At 40.6% G+C, this 27,078-nt stretch overlaps 1 protein-coding gene across 2 annotated transcripts in view; it reads right to left on the bottom strand.

Moving 5' to 3' along the window:
- Nucleotides 1-625: 625 nt before the first annotated feature.
- si:ch73-181d5.4 (uncharacterized) overlaps nucleotides 626-27,078 on the bottom strand; it is a 34,495-nt gene continuing 8,042 nt past the window's right edge. For both annotated transcript variants that reach the window (XM_056384664.1, XM_056384663.1), the window contains exons 8-17: nucleotides 12,598-13,126; nucleotides 11,996-12,155; nucleotides 11,733-11,849; nucleotides 11,488-11,610; nucleotides 11,193-11,358; nucleotides 10,467-11,088; nucleotides 10,176-10,329; nucleotides 9,984-10,073; nucleotides 9,700-9,895; nucleotides 626-8,698 (exon numbers count right to left, since the gene is read on the bottom strand). In XM_056384664.1, coding sequence (XP_056240639.1) covers nucleotides 1,122-8,698; nucleotides 9,700-9,895; nucleotides 9,984-10,073; nucleotides 10,176-10,329; nucleotides 10,467-11,088; nucleotides 11,193-11,358; nucleotides 11,488-11,610; nucleotides 11,733-11,849; nucleotides 11,996-12,155; nucleotides 12,598-13,126 — 9,734 coding nt within the window. In that variant the 3' untranslated portion in view covers nucleotides 626-1,121. The remainder of the gene's footprint in view (nucleotides 8,699-9,699; nucleotides 9,896-9,983; nucleotides 10,074-10,175; nucleotides 10,330-10,466; nucleotides 11,089-11,192; nucleotides 11,359-11,487; nucleotides 11,611-11,732; nucleotides 11,850-11,995; nucleotides 12,156-12,597; nucleotides 13,127-27,078) is intronic.

Raw genomic sequence — 27,078 nt, forward strand, 5'->3', positions numbered from 1 at the left:
TGTGTCAAAACAGTTTAAGTCTGTCTGGTGCTGCTTTGAACCATGGCAGGTAAAACCCAATAAATTGTGTCAATGGTCAATATTTCTCTGATGCATTGGGAGTATGGAGGGTCTCCTATAACAATACATGTGTGTGTTCTGTGTCTTAAAAGACTTCCCATTGAAATGGATGAATTCAGTGATGGAATGTAAAAAAATTACATTTATTCAAATACTATATTTAAGTTCTTCAGTGTTTATATTTTGTTTAAACCAGACTTTATGTCTATATTCATCTCCTATTGGAGGTTCTTGCCTTGCATCAAGATGACATAACATCAAGCTGTACTGTTAGGCCTTTTGTGGATATTACTTCTGAGGAGACACCAGTCTCTAGCAAAATAGAACTAAATGTATCCCTGACTTCTGTAAAAGACACTTAAATTGTACCTCTAAAAAATTTTTAAAATATAAGTTTGATTTATTCCCACAAACAGAATAGTATTGGTATTGTGCTTTTATAAAATATGTTTTTAAAAGTAACAGGTTTGGGTACTTATGGCATAGCAATCAATCAATCAATCAATCAATCAATCAATCAATCAATCAATCCAAATATCAATGACAAAATCAGACTAAATACAAATTTAAAAAGGTGTATGTACTTTTATTGACTTGAAACAAGTTATCTTTTATCAGTAGAGGAACATAAAAGCCAGATCAAGGTTACTGCACTGACGCTATGGCTATGTTAAAAAAAAAAACAAAGAAACAAAAACTGTACATTTTCTGTACAAAACATTTCTGATTATTTCCAAATAGAAATACACATTGAGTTGAATGCACAGGTTATCAATTAAATTCAAGAGGAATTGAGTCCTAATCACATAACAAAAATAAATGCATTTACTTTGAACAAAACAAGACAGAACTAGAACATAATGAAGCATTTCCATATGCTACAATATCTGATCTTGCATGGCTTTGACTGTACATGAGACATGGACAATCACTGTCCTTGAGAAAAATACATTCAGTGTGTGTTATAGTATAGTATTTCTATCCAATGTGATGGTACTATTTTTGCAGATCTAGTTCAGCAGCCTAACTGTCCTGAGGGGCCCATGGTTTTTTGCCTGCCTCTAACTTGGCTCGACATTGCTTTTATTTCCATCACTATTACCACTTTGATTAGTTTTAGTTTCTACAGATGCATCCAAATTCCCCTGTTTATCAGTTTCATTGCCCATTCCAACACCTGTGTTTGCATCTACAGATGTGCTTATTTTACCAGCAGGACTTTTCTCCTGCTCCTCTCTTTGCCCATGGACTAACACTTTTTTTTGACTCAGTTGTCTACCTCTACCCCACTCCCTATCTGTAGAGAAACCCACTTGTGATTGTTTTGGGCTGAAGAAATCAGGATTGTTGATCTTATGATTTGGGAAGCGTATGAGACCTTCTGTCGGAGTGGGAAGTAAGGCAGCTCTGTGTCTCTGGGGTTTAACTGATTGCTGATTTTGTGGGCTGTCAAAATCTGGGCATAATTTTCCTCCACTGTTTGGAGCTGGACCTGGGGGCCCATTGAACAGTGCAGAATGTGGATCATTAGGACCCTGGAATCTGGTAACCTGATGAGGACTATTGAAATGAAGTAATGCAGTTTTATCTGAATACCTCATAGCTTGCATATCATTCTTCATGGCTGGCTCAGATCCCCTTGAGTCTAAACCTACGCCTATCATGTCTGGACCTCTTCTGTCAGAGCCAGGAACCTCAGTGTTTGTATCCCACCTCCCAGGCCCATGTCTCACATCTAAACTTTTATCAGGTCCTGGCCTTCTCATGCCTGGACCTCTCCTTTCCCTTCTAAAATCATGCTCAAATCCTTGTCTACCTGGTCCATGGTTTTCCATGTCTGCACCTCGTCTTTCAGATCCTTGCCCCCCACAATCTGAAAACCTCCCATCAGTCCCTGGACCCTCAATGTTTGAACTTCTGTTTCCTGGGCGTCTTAAATCATGACCTCCTGGGTCCATTCTATTAAGACCTTCCATCTCAAATCCTTTCCTGTTTGGGCATGAATTCATCAAGTCTGGGCCTCTCTTATGGGCATCAGGTCCTTCCATGTTTGGCCCTCTTATATTCCCCCTGAATTCTGGCTGCCTCCAGTCATTTCTAATATCTGGACCCCCCTCAGATCCTGGTCCTCTAATGCTTTGACCTCTTCTATCATGGCCTAGTCCTCTAATATGTGGACCCCTTTCTCCTCTGAAAAATGCCCCCCCTCCCCTTCTGTTTGGCCCAGCACCCCCTCTACCAGGCACTCTCCATTCATTTCCAGGTCCTCCCCTTGGCCCTACCCCTAGGCACATCATATCTGGATCATCCGGTGTAGGCCCTGGGCCCCTACAACCAGGACCACTCCAATCATCTCCTACACCCCTCATGGGTCCTGGAAGTAGGATATTTGGTCTTTCCTGCATAGGTTTTGGCCCCCTACCTCCAGGGCATCTCCATTCACTATGAGGACCTTGCATACTATGTTCTTGGCACTGCTCATCTGGACCCTCGTGGATAGGTGGTGGACCACTGTTGCCATGTCTTTCCCAATGATTTCCTGAAAATTCTATTTCATTTACAACAGCCTCCATATTGGTCCCTCTTTCATCTAACCATGGTTCTGTGTCTGTCCCTTTCCATCTGTCACCCCGATTTAGACTGTTCATCTCTGGCCCTGGTCCTCTAAAGTTTCTCCTCATAGGCCTTGGACCCCTCAAGTTTTGTTCTGTTCTATCAGGTCCTGGGCCCTCTATATCTCGGCTTTCTTGGATCGGATCTGACCCTCCAAAGTCAGCCCCTCCCCAGTCATCTCTTCTGTCATGTCTTAAACCATCTGTATTTTGACCTCTCTGCCTGATTCCTGTGCCTCTTAAGTTTGGACCACCTGATCTTCTCCACTCAGGTCCTGGGCCCTCCATATTTGGACCTCTCCACTCAGGCCCAGGTTCTCCGAAGCCTGGGCCCCCCAGTTCTCTCCTGTCTGGCCGTGGGCTCTCTGCATCTGGACCTCTAAATTCACAACCCGGTGCTCTAAAATCTGGACCTCTTGGACCTTTCCCTTGAGCCTCCATAACAGTTCTTTCAGGCCCCCCTCTTCTAAAGTGTGGACCTCCCCTGTCAAACTCTGGGCACTTCATATCGGAAGGTCTTTTTTCTGGCTCAGGACCCCCCCTGAACTGTGGGCCTCCTTGAAAGTTCCTGCTGTTTTCTGTTCCCTCCATATCTGGAGGTCTTCTTTCTGGCCCAGGTCCCCTGAAAATTGGACCTTCTGTATGTCTATTGTTAGGTTCTGGGTCCTCTATGTTTGGACATGAATGATGAAGCCCTGGTCGCCTCATGTTTTGACCTCCTGGTCCTCTCCTGTCAGGCCCTGGGCCCTCCATATTTGGATGACTCCTTTCAGGCCCAGGACCCCTGAAGTATGCTTCTCCCTGTGCTTGACTGTGAAGCCCTGGACCTTCCATATATGAACCAGTTCTTTCAGACCCCAGTCCTATGAAGTCAGGTCCAGGACCCCGCATATGAGGTCCCCTCTTATCAGGACCATCAGCATTTTGATCTCCTGGTCCTCTCCTGTCAGGCCCTTGACCTTCCATAAAGGGACCTCTTCTTTCACATCCTGGCCCTCTTAAGTTTGAACCTCCTGGTCCTCTTGAATCAGAGCCTTGTCCCCGGAAATCTGGACCTCCTGATCCTCTCTTGTCAGGCTCTTGACTGTCCATAAAGGGACCTCTTCTTTCATGTCCTGGCCCAGTAAAATTGGTAACTCCTAATTCTCTCCTGTCAGGCCCGTGATCAACCATAGCAGGACTTCTCCTGTCAGGCCCTGGTCTACTGAAATCTAGACCTCCTGATCCTCTTCTGTTAGGTCCTACAGTGTCTATAGCTGGACCTCTCCTTTCAGGTCCTGCCCCTCGGAAATCTGGACCTCCAGGTCCTCTACTGTCAGGCCCAGGACTCTCCATAGATAAACTTCTCCTCTCAGGCCCTGGCCCTCGGAAATCTGGACCTCCAGGCCCTGCTCTGCCAGGTCTAGGACCTGCCATGGATATGTTTCTGTTTTCAGGCCCTGGTCCCCTGAAATCTGGACCTACAGGTCCTCTCCTGTCATTTCCAGGACCCTCCATAGCTGCACCTCTCCTTTCAGGCCCTGGTCCCCAGTCATCTTGATCTCCTGGTTCTCTCCTGTTAGGCCCTGGACCAACCATATCAGGACCTCTCCTTTGAGGGCCTGGTCCCCAGACATCCTGATCTCCTGGTCCTCTCCTGTCAGGCCCTGGACCAACCATATCAGGACCTCTCCTTTCAGACCACGTGCCCCTGAAGTCTGTACCTGCTGGTCCTCTCATTTCAGGTCCCTGACCTTCCATAGGTGGGCCTTTCATCTCAGGTCCTAGCCCCCTGAACTGTGGACCTCCAGGTCCCCTCCTTTCAGTTCCAGGACCGTCCAAAGCTAGATCTCTCCTGTCAACCCCTGGTCCCCTCATGCCAGGTCCTAGATTGTCCATAGTTGGACCTCTCCTTTCAGACTCTGGTTTCCTGAAATCTGGACCTACTGGTCCTCTCCTGTCTTGCAGTGGGACATCCACACAAGGTCCTCTCCTTTCAGATGCTGGTGGCATGAAATCCAAACCCACTGGTCCTCTGGCAGGCTCCTGACTCTCCATGTTTGGGCCTCTCCTATCAGACGGATGGATTCCCCATTCAGCTTGAATGAATGGCCTTCCTTTAACTGAACCTCTCCTCTCTGGGCCTCTCCAATCATCTCTTATATCTGATCCTGGGCCACTCCAATCTGAATCCTTTGCATATGGACCCAGGCTTTTATTTTGAGACCTAGGACCCCTGATGTCAGGGCCAACACCACTTGGTCCTGGACCTCTCCAATCTGGATTTGTAATGTTTGGCATGGGACGTCTGTCTTCTTGACCCATTTGATCATTTCTCCTCTCTAGCCCTGGAACTGAATTTCTTCCTTGCATGTCTGCATCCCTCCTATTTGGACCCATTTCTCCAATGTCTCTGCTTGAACTCCTTGCATGTGACTCACTTCTATCACCCCTTGTATCTGAGACAACCATACTGTCCATATCCTGACCAGGCCTCATATAATTTACTCCTGTCATATCTTGCTTTCTTGGTTCATGTATAGTGTCTGATTCCCTCATGTCCAGGCCATGCACACTCCTTTCAGTCCTAATATCTGTCTTTGGCTCCTTGAAATGTCCTCCAGGCCCACTACTGTCTTGTCCAATGCAGGAAATGTTAGACCCACCACTTTCATAATTTATGTTTGACCTTGGTCCTCTTATGAGTACATCTTGCCCTATATGTGGGACCTGCCTCCCAACTGTCATTGATGGGGATAGTATATCTGTTCTTTGACCTCTACCCTCTGAACCTGTAGATGCATTTGAATCAAAACTCCTTTCTTGACCCACCCTACTAAAGTCTGTATTTCTTCCCTGTGGCTGAAAACTCCCTTTCTGGTGGCCTCTTTCTTCTAAAACTGGACTGCCATCATGTCTTGATTGCCTTTGAACTCTTCTTGAGTCCCTGAAAGATGAACCTGGACTTCTAATATCTGGACTCAGATCTCTCATCATAGCAGATTTCATACCCCCAGTGTGTGGACTTTCACCTCCATCTTTTTGGGTTCTTCCTCTTCCTATAATATCTGGAGCCCTAACTTCTATCTGTGGACCCCTTGGATGATACATAGCTGAAGAAGGGCCCCTTGAGCCACTTATGTCAAGCCCACATAAATCTGGTGAAGGGCCCTTCATGATTGGATCTCTCCTCTCACTGTGTAGCCCTGATTCTCCCATATTTGAATTATCTGGCATTGTACTCCTCATTCCTCCCGCATTCCTACCGCTCATGACCGGACCTGGACCAATTCTATCAGTACTGAGATGCTGAATACTTGGTTCTCTTATATTTGGCTCTGAACTCTGCATCCCTGCCCTTGGGTCCTTTATCTGTGATCCAGAACCCCAAATGTTGGGGCTCAGGCCTTGCATGTCTAGACGTCTCATATCAGGCCCTATCTGTTGTCCACTATGTCCAGGTTCTTTCATATCTAGTCCTGGATTTCTTGGATGATTTGTTGTAGAGTCTAATTCAGGTCCCGAGCCTTGAACCATAATTTCTGGATGCTTTAAGCCTGGACTTTCCCGTAACTGTTTGTCTACCCCTATCATACATTGATTTCTGACACCTGGGCCCTGTAGATGTAGAGGACCATAATTTGAATTTCTAACATTTGATATTGTCCCCTGTATATTGGAAACTGTTGCTTGACCACCAATAGACAGAAAATTATTTTCAACTTTAACAAATGGCATTGAGGCACTGGTATGTATCTCAGGATCTCTGATTTCCTCAGTCTTAACAGAGTCTTTCTCTTCTATGCTGCTAGGTTTCAAGAACTGTGGTTCTGGATCTGGGCTCTGAGGAGAATCTCGAATGGGTGGGTCAATTTCTCTAAGAGGAACTGGGCTTTCAAGTTTGTTTTTAAGCAAGGTTTCATCTTGAGAGGGTTTCTCCACCTGTGTAGAAGAACCACTGACTGAATTATTTTGAAGATCATGGGATTCTTGTGGTTCTGAATTCTCAAGCTTCACATTGTGAAGAAGTTCATGTGAATGAGGAGAGGAGTCAGGGCTCTCAGCAAGATTACATTTTAACTGATGTCCACCAGGGTCATTTTTAATAGTAACCGGGATAGACGATGTTTTGTAACTCTCTACAAATTGTCCAACAACAGACTCTGGAGCATTACATGGAACTCTTGCATGTTTAGATTTCTCAAGGACTTGAGGGGAAGGTCCCCTGTACTCTTTTGGTGAAAGGGACACAGAATCTTTTTTTCTGGGAGATGACGGGGATCTTTTACGGCCACGAGAATGTCGGCGCGTAGAATGCTCCTTATGATGGCGACCCTGGCGTTCAGTCTGGCTTCTAGCTCTATGCTTTGACCTGTCCCTTTCACTTCTTCTGTGTCTATCCCTTTCTCTACGTCTCCGGGAATGTGAGGGAGAACGCCGCTGTGATCTTCTTGAAGGACTTCTATGGTCCCTTTCACGATGACTTCGCTTCTTTGGTGACAGCCTTTGCTTTCTGCTGCGGTATGAATTTGAAGGCGCACCCTTGCGGCTGGAACTATGCCCTGATGAATCACGAGTCTTTACACTACTTCCTTGAAATACATCGTCTTGAATTTCATTAAAAAGTGATTCATCCTCTGGGTCATAAGCTACATCAGAATCTTCAATCTCTCCAGCAGAGGAATACTTGTCACTATCCTCACCATTTTCCTGTGTTTCATCTTGCTCTGCAACAGTATCTGTGTCTTTATTTTTTAAAGTAGGGATAGCAGTGTTGTTTTCTTGCTTAACAGACTGTGAATCCACATCTGATTTGTTCAGAGTCTCTGTAGGGTTGCTGGTCTTGTCTGTTGTTTCTGAAGGCCTTGACTCTGTTTCCATTATGCCACTCTGCAGAGATGACAGTTGACTGAGGGGCAAAGATTTTGTTGGTGGAGACATCAGGGAATCAGAAACAGAAAAGTGAGCCATGAACATACCCACAGCCTCTCTCTGTTGACGTAGTGCCTCTTCCTGCTCTTTCAACTGCCGTTTTTGCTCTTCAATCTGCTTATTAAGCTCCTCAAGCATGCGCTGTTGTTCAGTCAGTGTTGCAGCTGAAACAACCACAGTGCCTGTAGGAAGGTTTGTCATTACTGCAGCTGGGGTAGAAGTTTGCACTGGAGTAGCAGTGGCAGCTGGTGTTACAACTTCGGTTGAAAGCGGCGTTGGGCATGTTGAAGAATCTGATGTTTGCATTGGAACAGGGGCCTTTGTTATAACAGTATCACTCTGCATATCTTCAAAGATAGTTTCATCCTCTGGATCATAGGCTACATCATCATCTACAAAGCCTGATAATGCAGGGTCATCTCTCTCAATTTTTTCTATGTTCTGTGAAGCAACCATTCCAAATCCCATGGCTGGATCATACTCGTCCTCTGGGTCATATGGTCTGTCAAAGTCATTGTCCTCTTCTATCTCTTTTACTTTTGATTTCTGCCCGTATTGTTGGACAATTGGATCCACCATTGCTGCGGACACCTGAGAAAACACTGGATTCTTCTTAGCACTTACTGTTGTTGTTGTTGTTGTTGCAGAACCTTCATCAGGAGAGTCTTTCTTATTGCCAAACAAAGTTTTCAAGATAGTCTGTAGTGGTGTCTTATTACCGGATGCTGTAGTGGGATTTTTGTCAGAGATGCTACTGGAGGCGGACTGAGTGACAGCAGAAATCGCTGAGGTAGAAACAGTAGGATTCGCTCTCATAGAAGTCAAAAGAGATGGCACAGTAACTGAGCCAGAAGACGAAGAATCTGATGGTGAACCAGGGCAAGATGGTGAACCAGGAGGGGTGGTACTAGTAGGGGTCTCTGGATCATAGGGTTGGAATATTTCCAATTTGTCAGACCCATAGAGGACCGGAGGTTTTGGGATCCACATAGGATCTTTGGACATATGAACTTTGGGTCTCTTCTCTTCAATTTCCTGAGGCAAGCTTCCTGGACGTTTTGTCTTCTGGATGATTGCCAAACCCAGAAGAAGATTGGGCCGTTTTTTTTCAAGCCCTGTCAAATAAAGAAAACCAAAAAAATCATTAGAACAAATGTTGGTCAGAAAGGTTAAATAATTATTCAGTTTTACAAAATAGACATAAATGGGTGTCAATGTAGGTCTCATTAGGGCTATGATCAGTAACTGATTTATCAATAAACCAATGATAATAATAGCAATACCAATGATAAAAATAACATACATTCTGCATCCTGGGCTGACACCAAAAATTGCAAGATGAAATCAAAATCACAATAGAACCTTAAAAGTGACTTAAAAGTGATTTAAAAAATGATAGTTTCCTGGTAAACACCTCTGGCAGCTGTTGTTTGTATTCTCAACTGAAGAAAGTTCCCTCAAGTAAAAAATATTTTATCATTATGCTCAAATAATGCAGTTTGTAAATAAAAAATATGACCAAACAATCTTAATTTTAATATACAGCAGACATTTGTTTGAGCATTAAGTGCACAAAATATTCAGATTTCATTGCTTTACAGGTCACAAAGACAGATTCATAAGTCAAGATCACTGCAAGACAGGAATGGCAATATTATATAGCAAGTTCTCATGGCCCTGTGGCGGTTTAGATTTCTGCACTCAAATCGATTTGGCCTATTCAATGAATGTGGCCATTCTGGGCAGCTCAGGCCTATATGATAAAAAAAACACAAATAAAATATTTGCATAGCTGTCAAATTTTGACATTACATCCCTTAGAAGTAAGTTTGTTACTTAATCATAAGAGATGTGAGAGAAATGAGAGATAGTGTTTCACTGGATAACATTTGTCAATTCATTCAGTAGATGGAACAACAAGACCTGTCATCCTCTCAATTTGACCCCATAAACAATGTAATTAAAATGGAAAAACAACAGCAGATGATTAATTTGGTGAGATACTATAGCTGAATACAAGGTGTTACTGTTGATACTGTCAATATATGTGGGTGCTTGTCCAAGCCAAATAATGCAAATGTTCATTAAACAAGCTGTAGTTGGGGAATTATCTCACCTGGTCCTTCAAAAGGTTGTAGTATTGATGGTATTGATTCCTTTGCACTGAGTGGGACAAGGTATACATCCTTGATGGAACGACTGCCATTGGCTACAACACCAAAACGACCTCTGCTGCTGAAGTATGAAAACAGGGAGACATAGGCTACCTCTTCCTCCTCTGTTGCAGGTTGAAACCGGATCACACATAACTCCTAATAAGCAAAAAAAAAGTAATATAGATATTGATATATTTTCACCATTATATACAGAGCAGAAAAAAATACTATATATACAGCTTGCCTTAGTAACAGATGTCTTTAGTTTTGCAACATAGTCCCACACTGTTTGAGGCATGATTCGTCCTCCGATTTGTATGGTATCAGGTAGGTCCTACACACATGAAAAAAAAAACATACAGTAAGTTCCGGTGACAATGACAGATTTGTTTGATATATATCTGTGAATAAAAGTTATCATTGTGCAGCACTATACCGCTTTAAGGTTTTCAGCAGATCCTGAAACCAGATATCCCTTGGTGACAAACTTGGCTACTGTGAGCATGTTTAGAAAGCCTTTCCACAGTATCTCTTGCTTAGCCAGGAACTGAGCCGTCTCACCATCAGATGGGGATTCAGAGATCACGGTCCTAAAATACAAGCCACAGCAGCACAATAACAATTATATCCACATATTATGCTGATTTCGGTCCAATTATTACTACCTAAAACTGAATAAAACAGGAAACACTTCATTAGGTTGGTATTTGCACAGTTCTTTACATACCTTGAGGATGCGCCATAGAGTCTGGGATCTGCTGAGGAAGACGGCTTCATTAAGATAGATTTAGGTAAAGTTTTTGTTGGTGGCAGTGAGGATGCTGGTGCAGAGGGCGAGGCAGAGCTAGTCTCTTTAAGAGGGGCATAAGGGGCTGATTGGTTATGGGTTGCGTTACTGGGACCTGAGGTGCTACTGGATGAGGCAGAGAACCTGCTTGCTGCAGTGCGGGGATCTCGTCTTGTGATGCTTACGGTGGAGACTGCTGGGATCACAACTGGTGTATATGCTCTCTTTGGTATAGTAGCTTTAGGGGTGTCTGGAGTTGGGGAAGCAGGGGACTCTGTGACCGGGGAAGCAGGAGATTCTAAAGTAGGGGAGGCTGGAGAATCCATTACGGGGGAAGCAGGGGATTCTACTATTGTCAGTGCTGGAGAGTCGATGATAAGGCGGGATGAGGGATCCATTAAGGGAGATGTTGGAGAATCCATGTCAGGTGAGTCAGGTGGTACGCGCAGAGGGGAGTCATCTCCTGCAGACTTTCTCCAGAAGGGTTCGTGCTTATCTCTTGTTTCAGAAACCTTGGATTTTTTCTTGGCAGGTTCCTCTTCTTCCACAGGTAGTATCTGGCCTTTTGGAAGGAATAAAAATCTTGTATAGTAAAAGGAACAACAGGTAGTCATTTAATATCTACTAGGTATGGCATAGCTATTGTCAAACGTCTTTTTAATTCACCTGTGCATATCTTGCATTTCAGGTCAAAGAGGTGAGCTTTGTGCTCTGATGTTGTGTCCTTAAGCATACACGTTAAAATATCTGGTGTAGCACTGCTCTGGCTTGAGAGTGCTCTGTTTTTGAGAGCAGGAGCAGGAAGACTTCTCTTCTGTTCCTGGGAAGCAACCTATACCGACACAAACACACAAACAATGAGACTTAATCCAAAAAGACATGCTTGGCCTTTCGTGAGAAATGTTTATATGGAGCAGGAGGCACAGTATAATGAGCGCATAAAAAATGAGTAGATACACACCGTGCTATCAGGTCTTTTGTTGGATCTTCTATCAGGTCTAGCAGGATTCAAACTGGGCAAATCAACCTTCACTGCTTCAGGTTTCTGCGGCAAACTTGTTGCTTTAGCAGCTGCATCTTTAACCTAGATTGACACAAGCAATGGAAGAACATAATCACTTCTGACAAAAAACACAGTTTGACCTTTCTGAACAAGTGCAAGTGTAATATCTGATTTTGTTTTAGTTTTTGTGCACTACATTTTACCTCTGGTGTTTCTTTCGGACTTGGTTCTGGTGCCTTGGTGGCCTGCATATCCTTCTGGCTCATCCTGGCCAGTCTGAAGGGACTGATTTCTCCACGTACAACCCGATACAACAAGCCCTAGAGGGAATCCATAACTGGATTATCAGTTTGCTAAAAACATCACTATAAAAACCTCACTATAGAGACTTCTGCAATATTAGGGTTCTATTTGAATGTAAAACAAAGATCACGAAACAGAAATGGGCTATCAGCTCAGTACAAACCTTGTTTCTTGGGTCTTTTATGTTGAACATTATAGTTCTGTACTTGTTCATGTATTTGCTGTCTGTGTTGCGGAATATGTCGAACATCTCCATTTCGATATTTGCGACAAGCTTTGCAGCGTCGCTCTCTGACATTTCCAAGTCCTCACAATCAGATACCCTTAACAACCAAAAAAGCTGTTAGTCGTCAAATTTGTTGTGCATTGTAACAGATTGAGAAGCAATTTTTACACAATAATTGTTGCAAAATCGTAAAAGCCTCAAATGATATGTTCCTGGAGTATGCAATGTGATGAAAATAATCTGTTTTTGTCAAACAATGATATGTGAGTCATATTATTTACAAAATGTGCATACTTGCTACTGAAATGTAGATGACTGACAGGTATGTAATCTGAGTAAATACGAAATATAACAATAAAAACCTGGTACTGAAAAGAATGGTGGATCATTTTATGGTGTATCTGCACCCCTTAGATGCTGTAGGTTGTAGGTTTGGCTCCTTGAACCATCACTATACTTCAGATTATACTTATGCTTTTTTATATTATCAAAGAATTCCAGACTAAGGTTCTCAGACAAACCTGTAACATAGTTCTCACCTTTTGAAGAGGATGCTGGTGAGGGAGCGCTGGATGCTCTGTCTGACCTGGTTGTTGGGTTGAGAGGGTCTGGAGGAGGGAGCACTGGGTGCAGGAGGCACCGGCAGGTTCCGGGTTTCATTCAGCAGTGTGGGGGCAGAAGAAGTTTTCTTGCATGATGCTGAGGCTGACACGGACGGAGGCTGAGGTCCGGACTGCTTCTTTGGTATGACATATGCAGTCTTAGTGACAATAAGGGCCCCTGTTTCATGATGTCTGGGTGCTGAGGTGGTTGAGGATTGTGCGGCTGGAGATGGACTAGATTTTGCCTGGGTGGGTGGTATTGAGGGATCCGATTCTGCAGATTGTTGCTTAGATACACCACTGTTTAATGGCTCCTTTGCCTTTTCTGAAGAGTCTATTTGTGGTGGGTCTGGCTCAGTGATGGGCTGGGAAGGGGGAACAGCATCTGTAGAGTTTTCCTCTGGAGATTGTGTTGAAGGAGTTACATCCTCACAGTCAGCCTCTACCTGTTTACTGTCCTTTTGAGCTGTTAGAAAAAAAGAACAGCAAGGCATTTTGTGAATAGGAAGTAATATAACTATCTGTGAACTGTGACAACATGCCACAGGATATGTAAATCAGTAGAGTTAGAAACCAAATAAGTAATTAAAGTTTCTTATTGATCCAATCTGCTATTCATAAATATAAACAAATCTGTTTTTTCCATCTAAAAAGATGTAGGACCAACACTGGATGACAATTAAATATAAGTTATGGATGCTTATTGCTGTTGTTTATATCAGAAATATTTCTTAATATTTGTATTTGGAATTTTCTCATTTGAGATATTAACAAAATGCAGATATCTAATCTATAAATCAAACTCTGTGAACATGCATGTGAATAAACCTGTGATAAATATGGTCAGAAAAATAGGAATCATGCCTTTAATGCTGTAAAATTACTACATGGTGCAATAGGCATAAACTGGATGACTGTAATTATTAGGTGGGACAACAAACATACAGTCACACAGATGTGCTCATAAACAGTTTACGTAGATAATTGGTATATAAATGAAATAATTAGATTTTATTCAATGTTGTCAAATGACTCCTCTACAATAACCAGTGGAAACATAACTGTCCTTTTTCTTGCCAATTTTAATTTAATTTTACTACAACACAACTTTATGAACATTCATTAATAGCTGTGTGTCTTTCTTTGAGTTATTCAATGACTACCTCTCTATAATATATAAAATGCTATATTTCACAAAATGCCTGGATTACTTGAATCTAAGATTGAACGTTGCATTCACACACAAATTACACTAGACAAATTTAATGTTTTCTCTAAAATTCTCAATCTGCTTCAGATCTTAAATCATAACATTAAGTTTTGTGTCCAGCCCAAAACTTAATTGTGTCCAGTCCAATTATGATTAACACGATCAAAATCTGGAAATATATTAATAAGTTTGCTGGAAGGAAGGCTCTCTTATCAGCCCTGCAGCAAATTACACAAAACAAAACCTTTCCCCCTGGAATGTGTAAGAGCATATTTCAGTGCTGGTATGACCATGGGGTCAAGATTATTGGTGATTTTTTTCAGGCTGAGAAATAGTTATAATCTGAAAAACGCCCACTTTTATGGAAAATTACAGTCCTTTAACACATTCAACACTGACAGAATTAAAGGTACATGGGGGAGGGAGTATGAGTATGGGTGGGGTGGCATGGTCTGATGCAGTGGAGTCGATAGGGAAAATCCCTCTGTGAAACAGGCTAACAGAGACAACAGGATCCTTCACAGATTGCAAGGCACATCCCATTCCCTTACTATTTTCTATCCTGGGATTTCTCCCCTCTGTGTCAAGTTTAAGAAGAAGGTAGGGTCTTACATACACACATCTGGCACTGCCCTCTGATGTTGAATTTCTGAGAGAAAGTCTCAGAAGTACTTAAGTCTAGTTTTGATAAGGAAATACAAACGGATCCTGGTTTGTTTCTGATGTATTTTTTAGGAGAAGGGCTTTCTCTGACCCAGTGCCCAGCAGAAACCTTTGAACAAACTTCTTCTATTAGCAAGAAAATGCATTCTGTTTCAATGGATAAAGCTAACCAGTGGTATGGAGAAAGCTTTACAATTTTGCCAATAGAGTGCTTGAGCTGAGTCTCACTAATTACCTGCCTAATTGCACAGCAGACCTGATACACAGTGGACAATGCTCTGTGCACTAGCATCCTCCCAGTGCCCCTGTGAATCGCTAATGCTCTCTCCTGCGTATTTTACTGTTTTGCATTAGCAGTATAATTATGATCTGCATGTCTTCCCATGTAATTTGTATATCTACAGGCATTTTTATTATTATCTTATTATTTATTATTTTCTTCTTTTAGGGTCTTTGATCTGCTCTTATCGATGCTTGCTGTCATGTGGGTTTTGTTTTGTATGCCATTATAATAAAAAAAATAAAAAAAAATTAAATCAAATTTTATATTAAAGAATTAACTGTTTTTCGGATTGATATTCATACATGAATACTGGGATGTTGATACACAAGTTTTTGTGACTCCAATGTCAGAGAGTAGCACATCCACAGTGATGATGTGTTCTTTGGAAGAGAACACAGCAGTTGCTCCTAGTTTCCTCCAATGTCCTTCACTTTTAAAACACCACCATTCACCTTCTCTGAAATATCCTCCAGTTCTCTGTCAGCATTTTGTAAGATTTTGGAGGATATGAGCATGGGTGTTTACTGCTGGATCACTGAGGCAGTGCCAATATGCTGAGTTATGATAACTACAGTCCTGTGAATACACTTCACATTTACCACTGACGGGAGTTTTATCCACATAGGCACCACAGTTTCTTTGTTTTTGTATGAGGAAGATCATATACACACAAAATAACATAACATACTATAGGTCTACTGTCTGTTTCACTAAAGATAAGCACTGGTTTAAGGAGGCTTAAAGTCACATAAGCTTTCCGATCATGTCTTTTGCTGTTTTCTATAAAACTTAACAGAAAGAGGCAAGAAAAACTATGCAAACCCTTTGAAATGACCTGTTTTCCTGCATTAAATTGTCATAAAATGTGATCTGATCTTCAGCCTAGTCACAAGTGTAGACAAATACAATGAGCTTAAGGTAATAATACACCTTTTTTAAAATTGGGAATTCATTTTTCCCTCAATGAGGCCAGCTGTCCAGGCCCAGAGGCAGCAAAGCAGCCCCAAATCATGATGCTCCCTCCACCATACTTCCTCCAAAACAATTCAGCTTAGTTTCATCAGTCCATAAAACATTCTCCCAGTAGTGTTGTGGAGTGTCAAACTGCTATTTGGCAAACGTCAGGGACATAGTGATGAGATGAGAGCAGCGGCTTCCTCCATGGTTTACTGCCATGGACATCATGCTCCATGATTTGCATAATGTATAGACTCAGGATCACAGATGTTAACCAGCTCCAATTATTCCTTTAAGCCTTTTGCTATTACTCTGAGATTCTTTGTTGCGTTACAGATCATTCTGCGTTCTGCTTTTGGACTTAACTGGCTAGGGAGAGTAGCTGCAGAACTAAAGCATCTCCAATTATAGACAGTTTGTCTAAGTGCAGACTGATTAATATCTCAACTTGAGATGGTTTTGTAACCCTTGCAGCTTTATGCAAATCAATAATTATTGATTTAAGTGTTCTGAAATGTATTTTTTTCAAGGCATGGTTCAAATCAGCAGATGTCTCTTGTGAATAGCCAACTCAAAATGTTTGAGTGCTGTTTTTAAGTCAGAATAGCCCAAACCCACACCTCCAAATTGTTTCATCAATTGGACTCCAGGTTTGCTAATTCCTGAGTCCAATTAGCATCTGTTGATGTCATTAGCCTCAGGGTTCACAGACTTTTTCCAACCTACACTGTGAATGCTGTTTTCAGTATAAGATCTTAAATGAAGATCGGACCATATTTTAAGATAAATCTATGCATAAATGCAGATAATTCCGAAGGGTTCACTCACTTTTCCTTGCTACTGTGAGTATAGATAACAAAGATACAGATATGTTATTTCTAGTAACATTTTTCACTGGGTACCATCTTAATGAGGATAAACATTAACACCAGAAAATAAGGTTTTGGTTGCCATGGTTTGTTTTCAATGCACCCCAAGGTAGATCCAACCCAAAACTGGAATATACATCTGCCCGACTGTTTATAAAAGGTTCGGATATGGGGGGTTCCGTTGAAGGATTCAATATAAAATTATTATGTTCTGTTATATTATGTATTGCAGCTTTGATGCGTAACATATAATAATACAAAAAATGTATGAATGTACTGTACGTATGTATGACTCCCATGTAAACATTTATTCATAATGCATTATATATATAGAATATGACACCTCTCTGGATGATGCATTTCAAGTCCTCCTTGACGAGACAATGTCACGCAGAAAATCCAGTTAAAGAGGAATACCACTGTATTTAACCATGCAAATACTAACAAATTCTTTGAAAAATATTTATGGCTAGGGGTCTACATCTTCAGTGTCAAGCTGGTTGAGAGAGTGCATGAGCAGTTAGCCATAAATAGATCCAGACACCCTTAATAAAGTGTTTGCATATCTACACCCCTGTCTGCTACACCTGAATCAGTGTCACTAACTCATCAAACGCATCTTAAACTGTCATCAGCAGATGCAGCGAGACCAGAGTAAGCTCTGTAGAAGTTGTGTGGTATGGACTGGTAATCTGATTTGTTACATGTCCAAGTACTTGAGGATTTATGGGGATTTTCTGAAAGGTGGTAAAAGCTGCTTTAGAAAAAGCCAGCATGGTGAAGATGAACATGTGAGGATGAGATGCTGTGGGCTAAGTTTCTGCCAACATACTGTACAGGAACTGTCACACAGAGGTGTGAGTTTAATCATATTTTATTCATTGTTTGGAAAGTCATCCTCTGCCCTCTACCCCTTATACCTATGTAGGAACAGTGTGCAGCAACTGTGCAGCACCTGGAGACTAACTCTAGTTCTGAGATCATATTATGTGATGTAATGTTACAAGTAACATACATGTCTGGGAGGCAACAGAGCACCCGTGAAAAAAATCATACAAACACAAGACCATGAGACCACAAGACCATGCAACTGGGGAGGCTGGGACATTTAGCTAACCACTGAGCCACAGGGCCATGATTTGCTGTACATATGAGTCGACGTGTGATGGTGTAATTCAATGTTAAGCCATCTGGAGTCGGCAAAATTGACTGTGACATCTCTGATGTGAGGAACCTACTCAAACCAGCTTTTCATTTATAAGCTCTTATTGGTTACAGAAGCACTGGGTTACAATTGGGTTGAAATCTGGCTCCCTGCCTACTACGTGTTTCATAGTATTCCTGACAGACTAACAGACTGGGGCAGTGTCAAGGCAAGCTGTAACTACATTAATGAGAACTAATTCTGTACAATGACATGTAGTTAAACAAACAAACAGATGACCAAAGAACATACTCCAATAGATACAGTATTAAATAAAGGAATAAATGAAGTGAGTGAATGATCAAGGTTTAGTGTGTCATCTGAAGAAACGTCCATTTCTGCTTTAGGCCACTGACAAGCAGGTAGACCAATGAATGAAAAAACGAATTAAATAATAAAGTAAGAAAAGAAGGAAACAAGAAATATACAAATATGTGAAAGAGTCACTTTCTTCATCTATGAGGTAAAGAATGAAGAATCTTTATTTATGCATTGTTATGCATATGTGTGTGTACGTATGTGTATGTGTGTGTGTGTGTGTGTCAGTCAGAGTGAGGAAGAAACAAGAGCATCCATCTCAGTGAGTTAATGTGGTTTCAAGGTACGATACACTCATTTAGAACCTGTCAGTGGTCAATAGAGGAAAATCTCAGCACTCCTCTTTAAATTGTTTCAAATACATACTGTTCCTTTGAAACTACTTTGTAATCATACAATCATCTCTTTTTACATTTTGCCTTTCTTCCTCTGTAGGTGAATTTCTGCTGTTTTCTCCTTGCTCTAAACTTCTCTGTTACTTCTGATGTCACCGTGTCTAGCCAATGATTTTTCTTGGAGCCAATCGGCCCATAAGATGCTGTTTGAACATCATTGCAATTCTGTCATTCTGTCTTTCACGCCTTCTATTGTGCAACCCACCCCTTCCCCATCACCAGCATTACCACCAGGATGTTCCAGGAGATTGAAATGAATGTTTCCATCAACCACCTGCTGACTTTACTCCACCACCACCAGCGTCTAGACTCTGGGGGATCCTGGCCTACGTAAACTAGATTCCCTGTGCACTGTGCCGTTTTCTGAGTTCACAAGATGTACATATCTGATGAGAATGAAACACGACGAGGCTGTGAAACACCATTGAGAACATAATAGCATCGGTCTAATTAGTGTTGTATCTGTAATGAGATCGTGATCAACCACAAACATCATCCCCCATACTGTCTCATTTTTCCTTTTTATTGTAACACTGTATTCTTTTCCTGTTTTTCATATAACTTTTTTGTCATTTTCTTCTCTACATGAGAAACTCCTAAGCTCCATAAAAGTCTTCATCCCTTCGCTGAGCAACCGCTCATATTAGAAGGAATCTTAAGGATTAAGATGCTCCATGATTCCAGAGGCTTTTCTACCTTCCTGGAATTTTCTCACATTTTTCCAGAGGAATTTCTCTTAGAAACCAAAATAACTCACTGAATATCACCACTATGACTCGGAAGCTTTGAGATTACAGCTTTGGAGTCCTCTTCTCTGATGCCAGTGACAAAAATGATTGCAATAACTGGAAACTTCTCACCACTACACCTTGTTTTCTGACACGTGGCAATAGGAATTTCCTTGTGATTTGTTCAGCGAAATGAAATGACAATTCAGTCTGATTGTAAAGTAGGTACTAACAAAACGCTTGACTTGGGTCTCTCTGATCTGTAATAGCAACTTTGACAGGCCTTCCTTTGTACAAAGCCAAATTTAAATGTCTGCAGATTTTATTTGCCTGAATCAAATTTCCAAGTGGTTAAGTAGCTGTAGTCATGAATCTATATCTCTACTTGGCATATGTCCACACTTCATAATCACTGTACCAACCATCATGGAACAACACTGTCATAACCAACTGGTCCTATATATCAGTTCTCTTTTTTTCCCCACATGGCTTATGGCTCTATCCTGAAGTCTGGAATATGTTGCAGCAAAGACCAATTAAAAACACAGCTGGAAAGACATTATGAGCGTGTGATAGATTAGGGCAACAGACATTACTGCATTGCTAGTTCATTAACCAAATCATGAAGGAAAAGAAAAAATGTTGTGCTTTGATAAGCAAGATGATACTGACTGAATTTCTTACTACAAAAAATATTTTAAAGTAGTATTATGCACTATATATTGTACAATATTTCACTGTAATTAATTTCCCTATTCTTAAATTTTGTAACTGAAGTTACTGAAATCGTTTGTATGTTATAAATGTTAGTATATTTTATTTTACACTTTATTGGTCTATGGTATACTATGGTCGGACTTGTGTGAGTATGAATGCATGGACAGTTTGGTCAACGTCTTTGCTGAAAGCATTATGATACACAATGTCGCCATTTCTCTCACTTCAGCTCTGTATCTGCTCAGCTGCCTGCATGTGTAAACAGCATTTACTACTGTATGTGAACAGGCCAAATGTGCTGGGGTTGTCTTTGGGTTGTTTATGGAATTAAGTTATCCTCCAATGTGAGAACCAAAGGTCTTAGTCAAAATGTGTAAATCATGTGCCACAAAGGGCCAACAGTCTGCAGAGTTTTATTTTAAACATAAGACAACTAAGTTCCTCATGTATTCATGTTGACATTGCACTCTCCATGCCAGATGACTCCAGAACTGGATCGCTTTCCCTTTTTTTAGTTTAACTAAACTACTGTTTGTCCTTAGAAAAGTAGTAAGACGTTTTAGGAAACAATTCTTCGCTTTCCTGCCGAGAGTGCACTGTAAAAAAGTATATTAAGTTGCAGCTAAGAAAGCATTGTCTTAACAGGGGAAACAACTACCTGGCTTCATCCAAAGGTAACAAAGTCCACCTACTGGCAGCTCTAAAGCTTAGTAATTAATTTTTATTTTATAAGTTTAATCTTGTTTAATTAACAACTGAAGTGGACAAAGGAGTTGTGGTTTTACTGTGGATAATGAAGCATATTATTTCTTGGCCGAGAGAAGTGACTTCCTGAAGTGTTAGGCTGTATAATATAGGCTTATATTTGATGGACAATTATAAAAGCGATATAGATCAAGAAAGTCCCATCAAGAAAACACATGAGCATTTCCCTTTTACAACTAACACATTTTTCCTGCATTTTATAATATTTAATTATATAAGTCCAACTGTAAAGAGACTTTTACAGAATGTGTCTATGGGAAAATATGTAGGAATTCCTCCTTCTATAAAACGACTGACAGACTTAGTTTTGATTTGTTTTGGTTCCTGTATCCTTCTTCCCTTGATGAGAACAGGTTTACATGCGGAGCATAAGAAATTTCATCGCCACACACCCCACTGAAGGGAATACAGCATGTTGATACAAGCTTATTAGACTCCTATTAACTTGGTCAGGGGAAGCCATTAGTCACATCATGAGTCACCATATACAACATGCCATGTGGTTTACAGGGGATTTTTACCTTTGGGGCAATTGACTGTAAGGAGATCCCAGGAGAAGAGCTTGTGTTTGTTAAGATGCTGCATGAAATGTGCAGTCATTATCTGAATAGTTGATACATCCTTACTACATTCTACAAACTAAAAATACAGAAGCATAATCTCTCACAAACTGCGAAATTCTGGGAATGTCTACAGTGTTTTCTGTTTGGTTGCATGTTATTTGTTTGGCCAGTAGAGGGTGCTCGTGTCTTAGAATTAAATGCTTGAGACACTGAGGTACCGAAAATATTGCAAGCGTTAGAAGACCCATTCTGTGGAAAATACAAGCTTTGACAGCATGACATGGAGACACAGTAGTAATGAGATTTAAAATTCAACAAAGACCTACAATGGAGATTCAAGAGAAAATGACAGAAAAGATTTTGGCTTACACCTGACATTATTGGTGGCATCTCTCGTAGTAAATACCTATTTTACTCAAACATAAAACACTTTCTGGACTCACTTCTCAAAGCTGAAGATTACCAGTATGCATTAAACCAAGGTGCGGAAAACAAGCTGCTATCCCTGACCAACATTTTACTGCCAACCAAATAATGGAAATCACATCTTTCTCTTGCCTACTAAACACTACATCATGTGATCACACTGCACTCAAGCTCAACACAAGACTCCCACTGTAAAATCTAGAAATTCAATTTAATCTAAGATAGAAATAATTCAATCAAGAATAAATTTAATGATTTTCTGTAACTACCCAATACCTTGTGGCTAAAAATTGACCAAAAGTTAACTTTAAGGTGTCTGTAATACTGAAATCCCATGTAATGTATAATAATGACAAGTGACCAAGAGACCCCTAGCAGGACGATTCACCAAACCAATGAAGCATCATATATATGTGTATATGAGCTGATTAGGCCTTTTCCAAATTGTATGAAAAGCAAAAAGCCAGCATTGTACTTAGTTGTTTACATCTTCAGTGCAGTGGGGTGAAACTTACTGACAGTGTTTTAAAAAGTAAAAAGAAAGAAACGGCCCTCAGTGAAAGCTTGACTCAGACCCAGTCTTATGGTTCTGCCTGATACAGTTTATGACCTTGCCATCACAAAACAATAACACTCACGGAACACGATGTGCACACAGCAAGGAATTTGTCCGTTGACTTAAATTCTTCCATAGTGAGACGACTGTATCAAGACAGTGGACTTTGTCCCTTCCAGTGATTTCAGACCAACCACGGCTCAACAATGCTTTTATAAACACGTTGGGTGTCGTTGTGTGCTTGTGTTGTGTAACATAGAACAAGATTTGCCATGAGTCAAAGGTGACAGTGATGTTGGCAATAAAGTGCAAGATTTCAACCAAAGGCAGCGGACGAACAATGATGCAGAAAGAGGTCGCTCTTTGCAAAAGCGACTCCCATGGACAGTTTAGATTAGAATAAAAGGGCCCCAACCCTTTTTCTTGAAGAAATATATAAAAATGAGGAAGTTGAAAAGATTAATTCAATACCAGCTGTCTGCGGTTTTGGTGTATAAAACTACATAACTATTTCTTAGGAGCTGTTATCCTTAATATATATAATTATTATATAAATATACAGACGAGTGACAAATCGAGGGAAAAACCTGGAAAAAAACAAGATGACAATGCCCCCATCCATAGGGCGTGAGGATTCACTAAATGGTTTGATGAGTATGAAAATGATGTGAATCATATACTATGCCCTTCTCAGTCAACATGATCTCGACCCGACGGAACACCTATGGGAGATTTTGGACCAGCATGTTAGGCAGCGCTCTCCACCCCATCATCAAAACACCAAATGACAGAATATCTTTTTGGAAGAATGGTGTTCATCCCTCTAGAAGAGTTCAGACTTGTAGAATCAACGCTGAGGAGCAATGAAGCTGCTCTGGCAAGACATGGTGGCCCAACACCTTACTAAGATCGTTTTTCCTTTGTCACCCATCTGGATTTCAAATAAGCTGAAAAAACATATCTTGTAAACAACAATGAACTGGTCTGCATGAATGAGATAAACTTTTAAGAATGTCTTCTTTAATCCATTACACTCTAAAGTAGATGATGAAAAATTATATCCCAGTTCATCCTTCCAATATGCACTTGAATGAAAAATATAAAATGAAAAATAAAAACTAAATTAAAAAAAAGACTCAGTATCTGCTTATGCAAAGTACTTGTTGAAGGGTGAAGTTATTTTATACTTTGTGATAGTTCTGTGTTTCCCTCCCACTAATAGTGAAAGTCAAAAAACACAGGTGGGAAAACTGAATGGGGGGGCGGGGGTGTCATCACTGAAGGCAACTTTCAACTCAACAGATGTGGGATTTAGTAAGCAAAACGTCTGTTAGTGTATGAAAAAAATAAAAGCTATCTGGTATAAAATTCATGCATTATGTATTGTAGGAAAATCCACCTAGAAAACTCATCATTACCACTATAGTCATCATGCACAGATCATCTCTAACCAAACTGTAAATGTTATTTGCTTCTTTTTTTCCTCTTGCTCTTTTTTTGGATACATTATTTATGGATATGTTTTGTCAAGAAGTCACTTTGAACATGTAAAACTTTGTAATCCAGGGCTTTATGGAAATCATATTGTATACTATATATACTGATGGAAAAGAAACATTTTATGAAAGCACAGATACAGGTTGTATGTGTGACAGAAATGTATCAATTTGTCTTAAGCTTTATGAGCAGCAGTACAGTAAGGCACCAACACTGGGAACAGCAACGCCACCGTTCATCAGTAGAAAGTCTCTGGTCACGAGGTCACACTTGCCCTGAGGACTGCTGGTTGGCAGATGGCATCTCAGCCTGCCACATCTCCTGTCCTCAGCCCCATTGAGAACCTGTGAGACGCCCTGCAACACAACGGCCGGAGACATGACCTCTGCCTGCCGAGAGCCAGCAGCTTAGTCAGGGTTTTCTCTAGAAAAGTGTCAGCACCTCACAGCTGCACATTAAGAGGCTCGTTGGCTCCATGGGGTGCCAAGCAGAGGGAGCTGCAACAGGGGATGTGCCAGACTGCTGAATGACTACCATTGATCGTTATTACTTTCAAGAAATTGTTGTAGTTTATTTCCCTGTTATTGTCATTACTATATTTGTATTTTATTGTAGTGATACATTTCTATTTGCCATCAGTATATATACTTAATGGCCATCACACCAAGAACGAGAACTATAACTGTAACTTTAAATATATCATTTTAAAAATCGTTCTAACTCAAGAGGATGGTCGAGTCTCCATCACAACTATAACCACAACAACATTGGCGAACAATATCTTTGGGATCACTTTCAGAGAGATTTGATGAACAAAATACTGACAGCCAATCAGAATACATGACTTCAGGCAGGCGCCTGCCGCACTAACCAGAAATGCTTCAGCCCCTTACGCAGACCTGCTGTACAAAAAGGTAAGCATAGCATCTGATTGACTAGTCAAAACGTCACGCTCAACATGGCAGTTGAGAGTCATAACTAAAGTTCAAAACCCCAAACCCCTGTTTGATAAAGTATACATAATTTATAAAGACACGAACAAGAAGAAAATCTGGAAAGCAGTTGGAGTCACACTCGAGATCAGTCGTAGGTGTTTTGTGTTTTGCTCCAACACGGCTGTGGTGCGCAGTGTGCACTTGGCCCCGCTGTTTACAGAACGCCATTGTTCAGTGTGGATGCCCACATCGTTACGATCATAGGTGTTATTATAGTTATTGTCCTTGGCATGGTCAGGCCTTTACTTAGGTTCCTAGCATATTGGTATTTTTGATCCACAAGTCCAAAGCTTATGTTAAAAGTCTGATGACACACCTTCTCTCTCTCTCAACAACCTATCTAGTTTTTTTTCTTCATGTGGACAATGTAGACAAAAACATACTGTGTGTGGAAGTGTCTAATTAAAAATAAAGTGTAAGTTCACCTAAAGGCTTAGTGGTATTTAGCGACACATTTTTATGGGCCAAGGTTTTTATCTTAGAAACGCCTTGCCACCACTTCAATACTAACTGTAAACTAACCTTTTTCATTGGAACTACTGCTTTACTAGCAAGACGTTATGATGAAAACTAGTATCATGAGGTGTGTGGATTAGCAAAACTGAACATAGGACATTGAAAATATATGTATATGTTTCTTTTTAATGTTTTTTTTTTTTTTTTTTACCAACACAAGCACATCGTGTTCACCTCCACTTTACTGGGCTGGGACCTGACGCTAGTTAATATATACTGTGTGACCTTACTGTGAATTTGCAAGAAAGAAAGCTTATGTTTTAATTTTGTGTATAACGGGGCTCCTTCACATAGCGAGTTAACTGGATGACTAAGCCAAGTAAAGCCAGCCAACACTGGCCTCTTGCAACATGAAACAGGCTTTTAACCTTCATAGGCTTTGCTACCATCATTTCATGTGTGACACAGTTAATACACAGTTCTTATATTCTTCTTGAGGGACGGAGAAGGGCTCTTTTACTATTTATCTCCTAGCTGTCAAACTTGACTTCAGATAGGTCCACAGATGGGTGTCAATTTTACGCTTCCAGACTAAAGTGAGTGATGAAAGAATTAGCCTATTGCCTTTTGGTCGACCTAGTGATGCCAAAATCTCTGGGTTGCATGATACTGACATGTTGACCATTTTGTTTACTCAACAAACATTTTGACTGAAGATTGAATTTCATAGAATTTGAAATTTCACTCGTTAAATAGTTGTACAGGTTAGGAAACGGAGTAAAGGCTGACCCTGGTTCAGTGCTCAAAGGAAACTACAGAAATATTGAGTATAGCAAAAACAGAGATCTCCTTTGTTGTCTGTATGTTTATATGAATACAAAGAGAATGTGGAGGTTTTGCAGCCATCACTTCACATACTTAAAGGCGACCTGTGGAGTTTACTTTCTTGTAAACAAGCAAAAGTTATGTTTACAGTCAGTGTCACTCACCAAAACACAGTGTGTACCTCTAACAAATGTGATTTGTGCATGTGAAATGCATTTCCTTCCTCATCTAACATTTCCAAAGCCTATTTTTTAAATATCTTAAATTGAGCATTGTTTACATCTCTGTTTACTAGCTTGTGATCTTCTTATTCTCTTCCTTTTGTGGCACACTGCAGCATACTCCTGTATTACTGATGCCTGTTAATCAAGGGAAACCATTGGCAGGACTGTGCTTTGAATCACCCCATGTGCATGTGTTTCCTTGTACATACTCGAGACAAACAAAACAGTGACACCCTCATTTTAAAAAAAAAAAACCAAAAAAAAAAAACCATAGCATTACTAGAGGTAAAAAGGAAACTCCACAGGGAACCTTTAATACGCAGTTCTGTCTTTCTTCTGTTTTTGGCTAGTGTTCGTGGTCCTTTACAGGTTCTGTCTTGGCAGTGAGATTTGAGGTTACATCTGTAACATTTTGACAATATATAATATATCTTTTAAAATCATATTTAAGTTTTATACTTTATTCTTTTTAACCTGAAATCTATGTGTTGCATCATACTGATGCACTGATCATTTGGTTCCCTCACCAAATATTATCATTGTATTCTGTTTATATATATCTGCAACAAAGTTTAACACAAAAAGCAAATCTACTGTTTGTTGTATTTACCTTTATGTGGTATACTTTTGTTTATGAAGAGTATTAGTGGAAGTAAGGTGAAGTTGTTCTGTTGTTCCACACTAGTTTTAATGGTTAGAAATATCGGTGCTCAAAGGAAACCACAGAAGAATAAAAGATGTGATCTGATCGTGTTTGTATGGATATA

This window comes from Seriola aureovittata, chromosome 9 (assembly GCF_021018895.1).
Source record: "Seriola aureovittata isolate HTS-2021-v1 ecotype China chromosome 9, ASM2101889v1, whole genome shotgun sequence".
Classification (NCBI taxonomy): Eukaryota; Metazoa; Chordata; class Actinopteri; order Carangiformes; family Carangidae; genus Seriola; species Seriola aureovittata.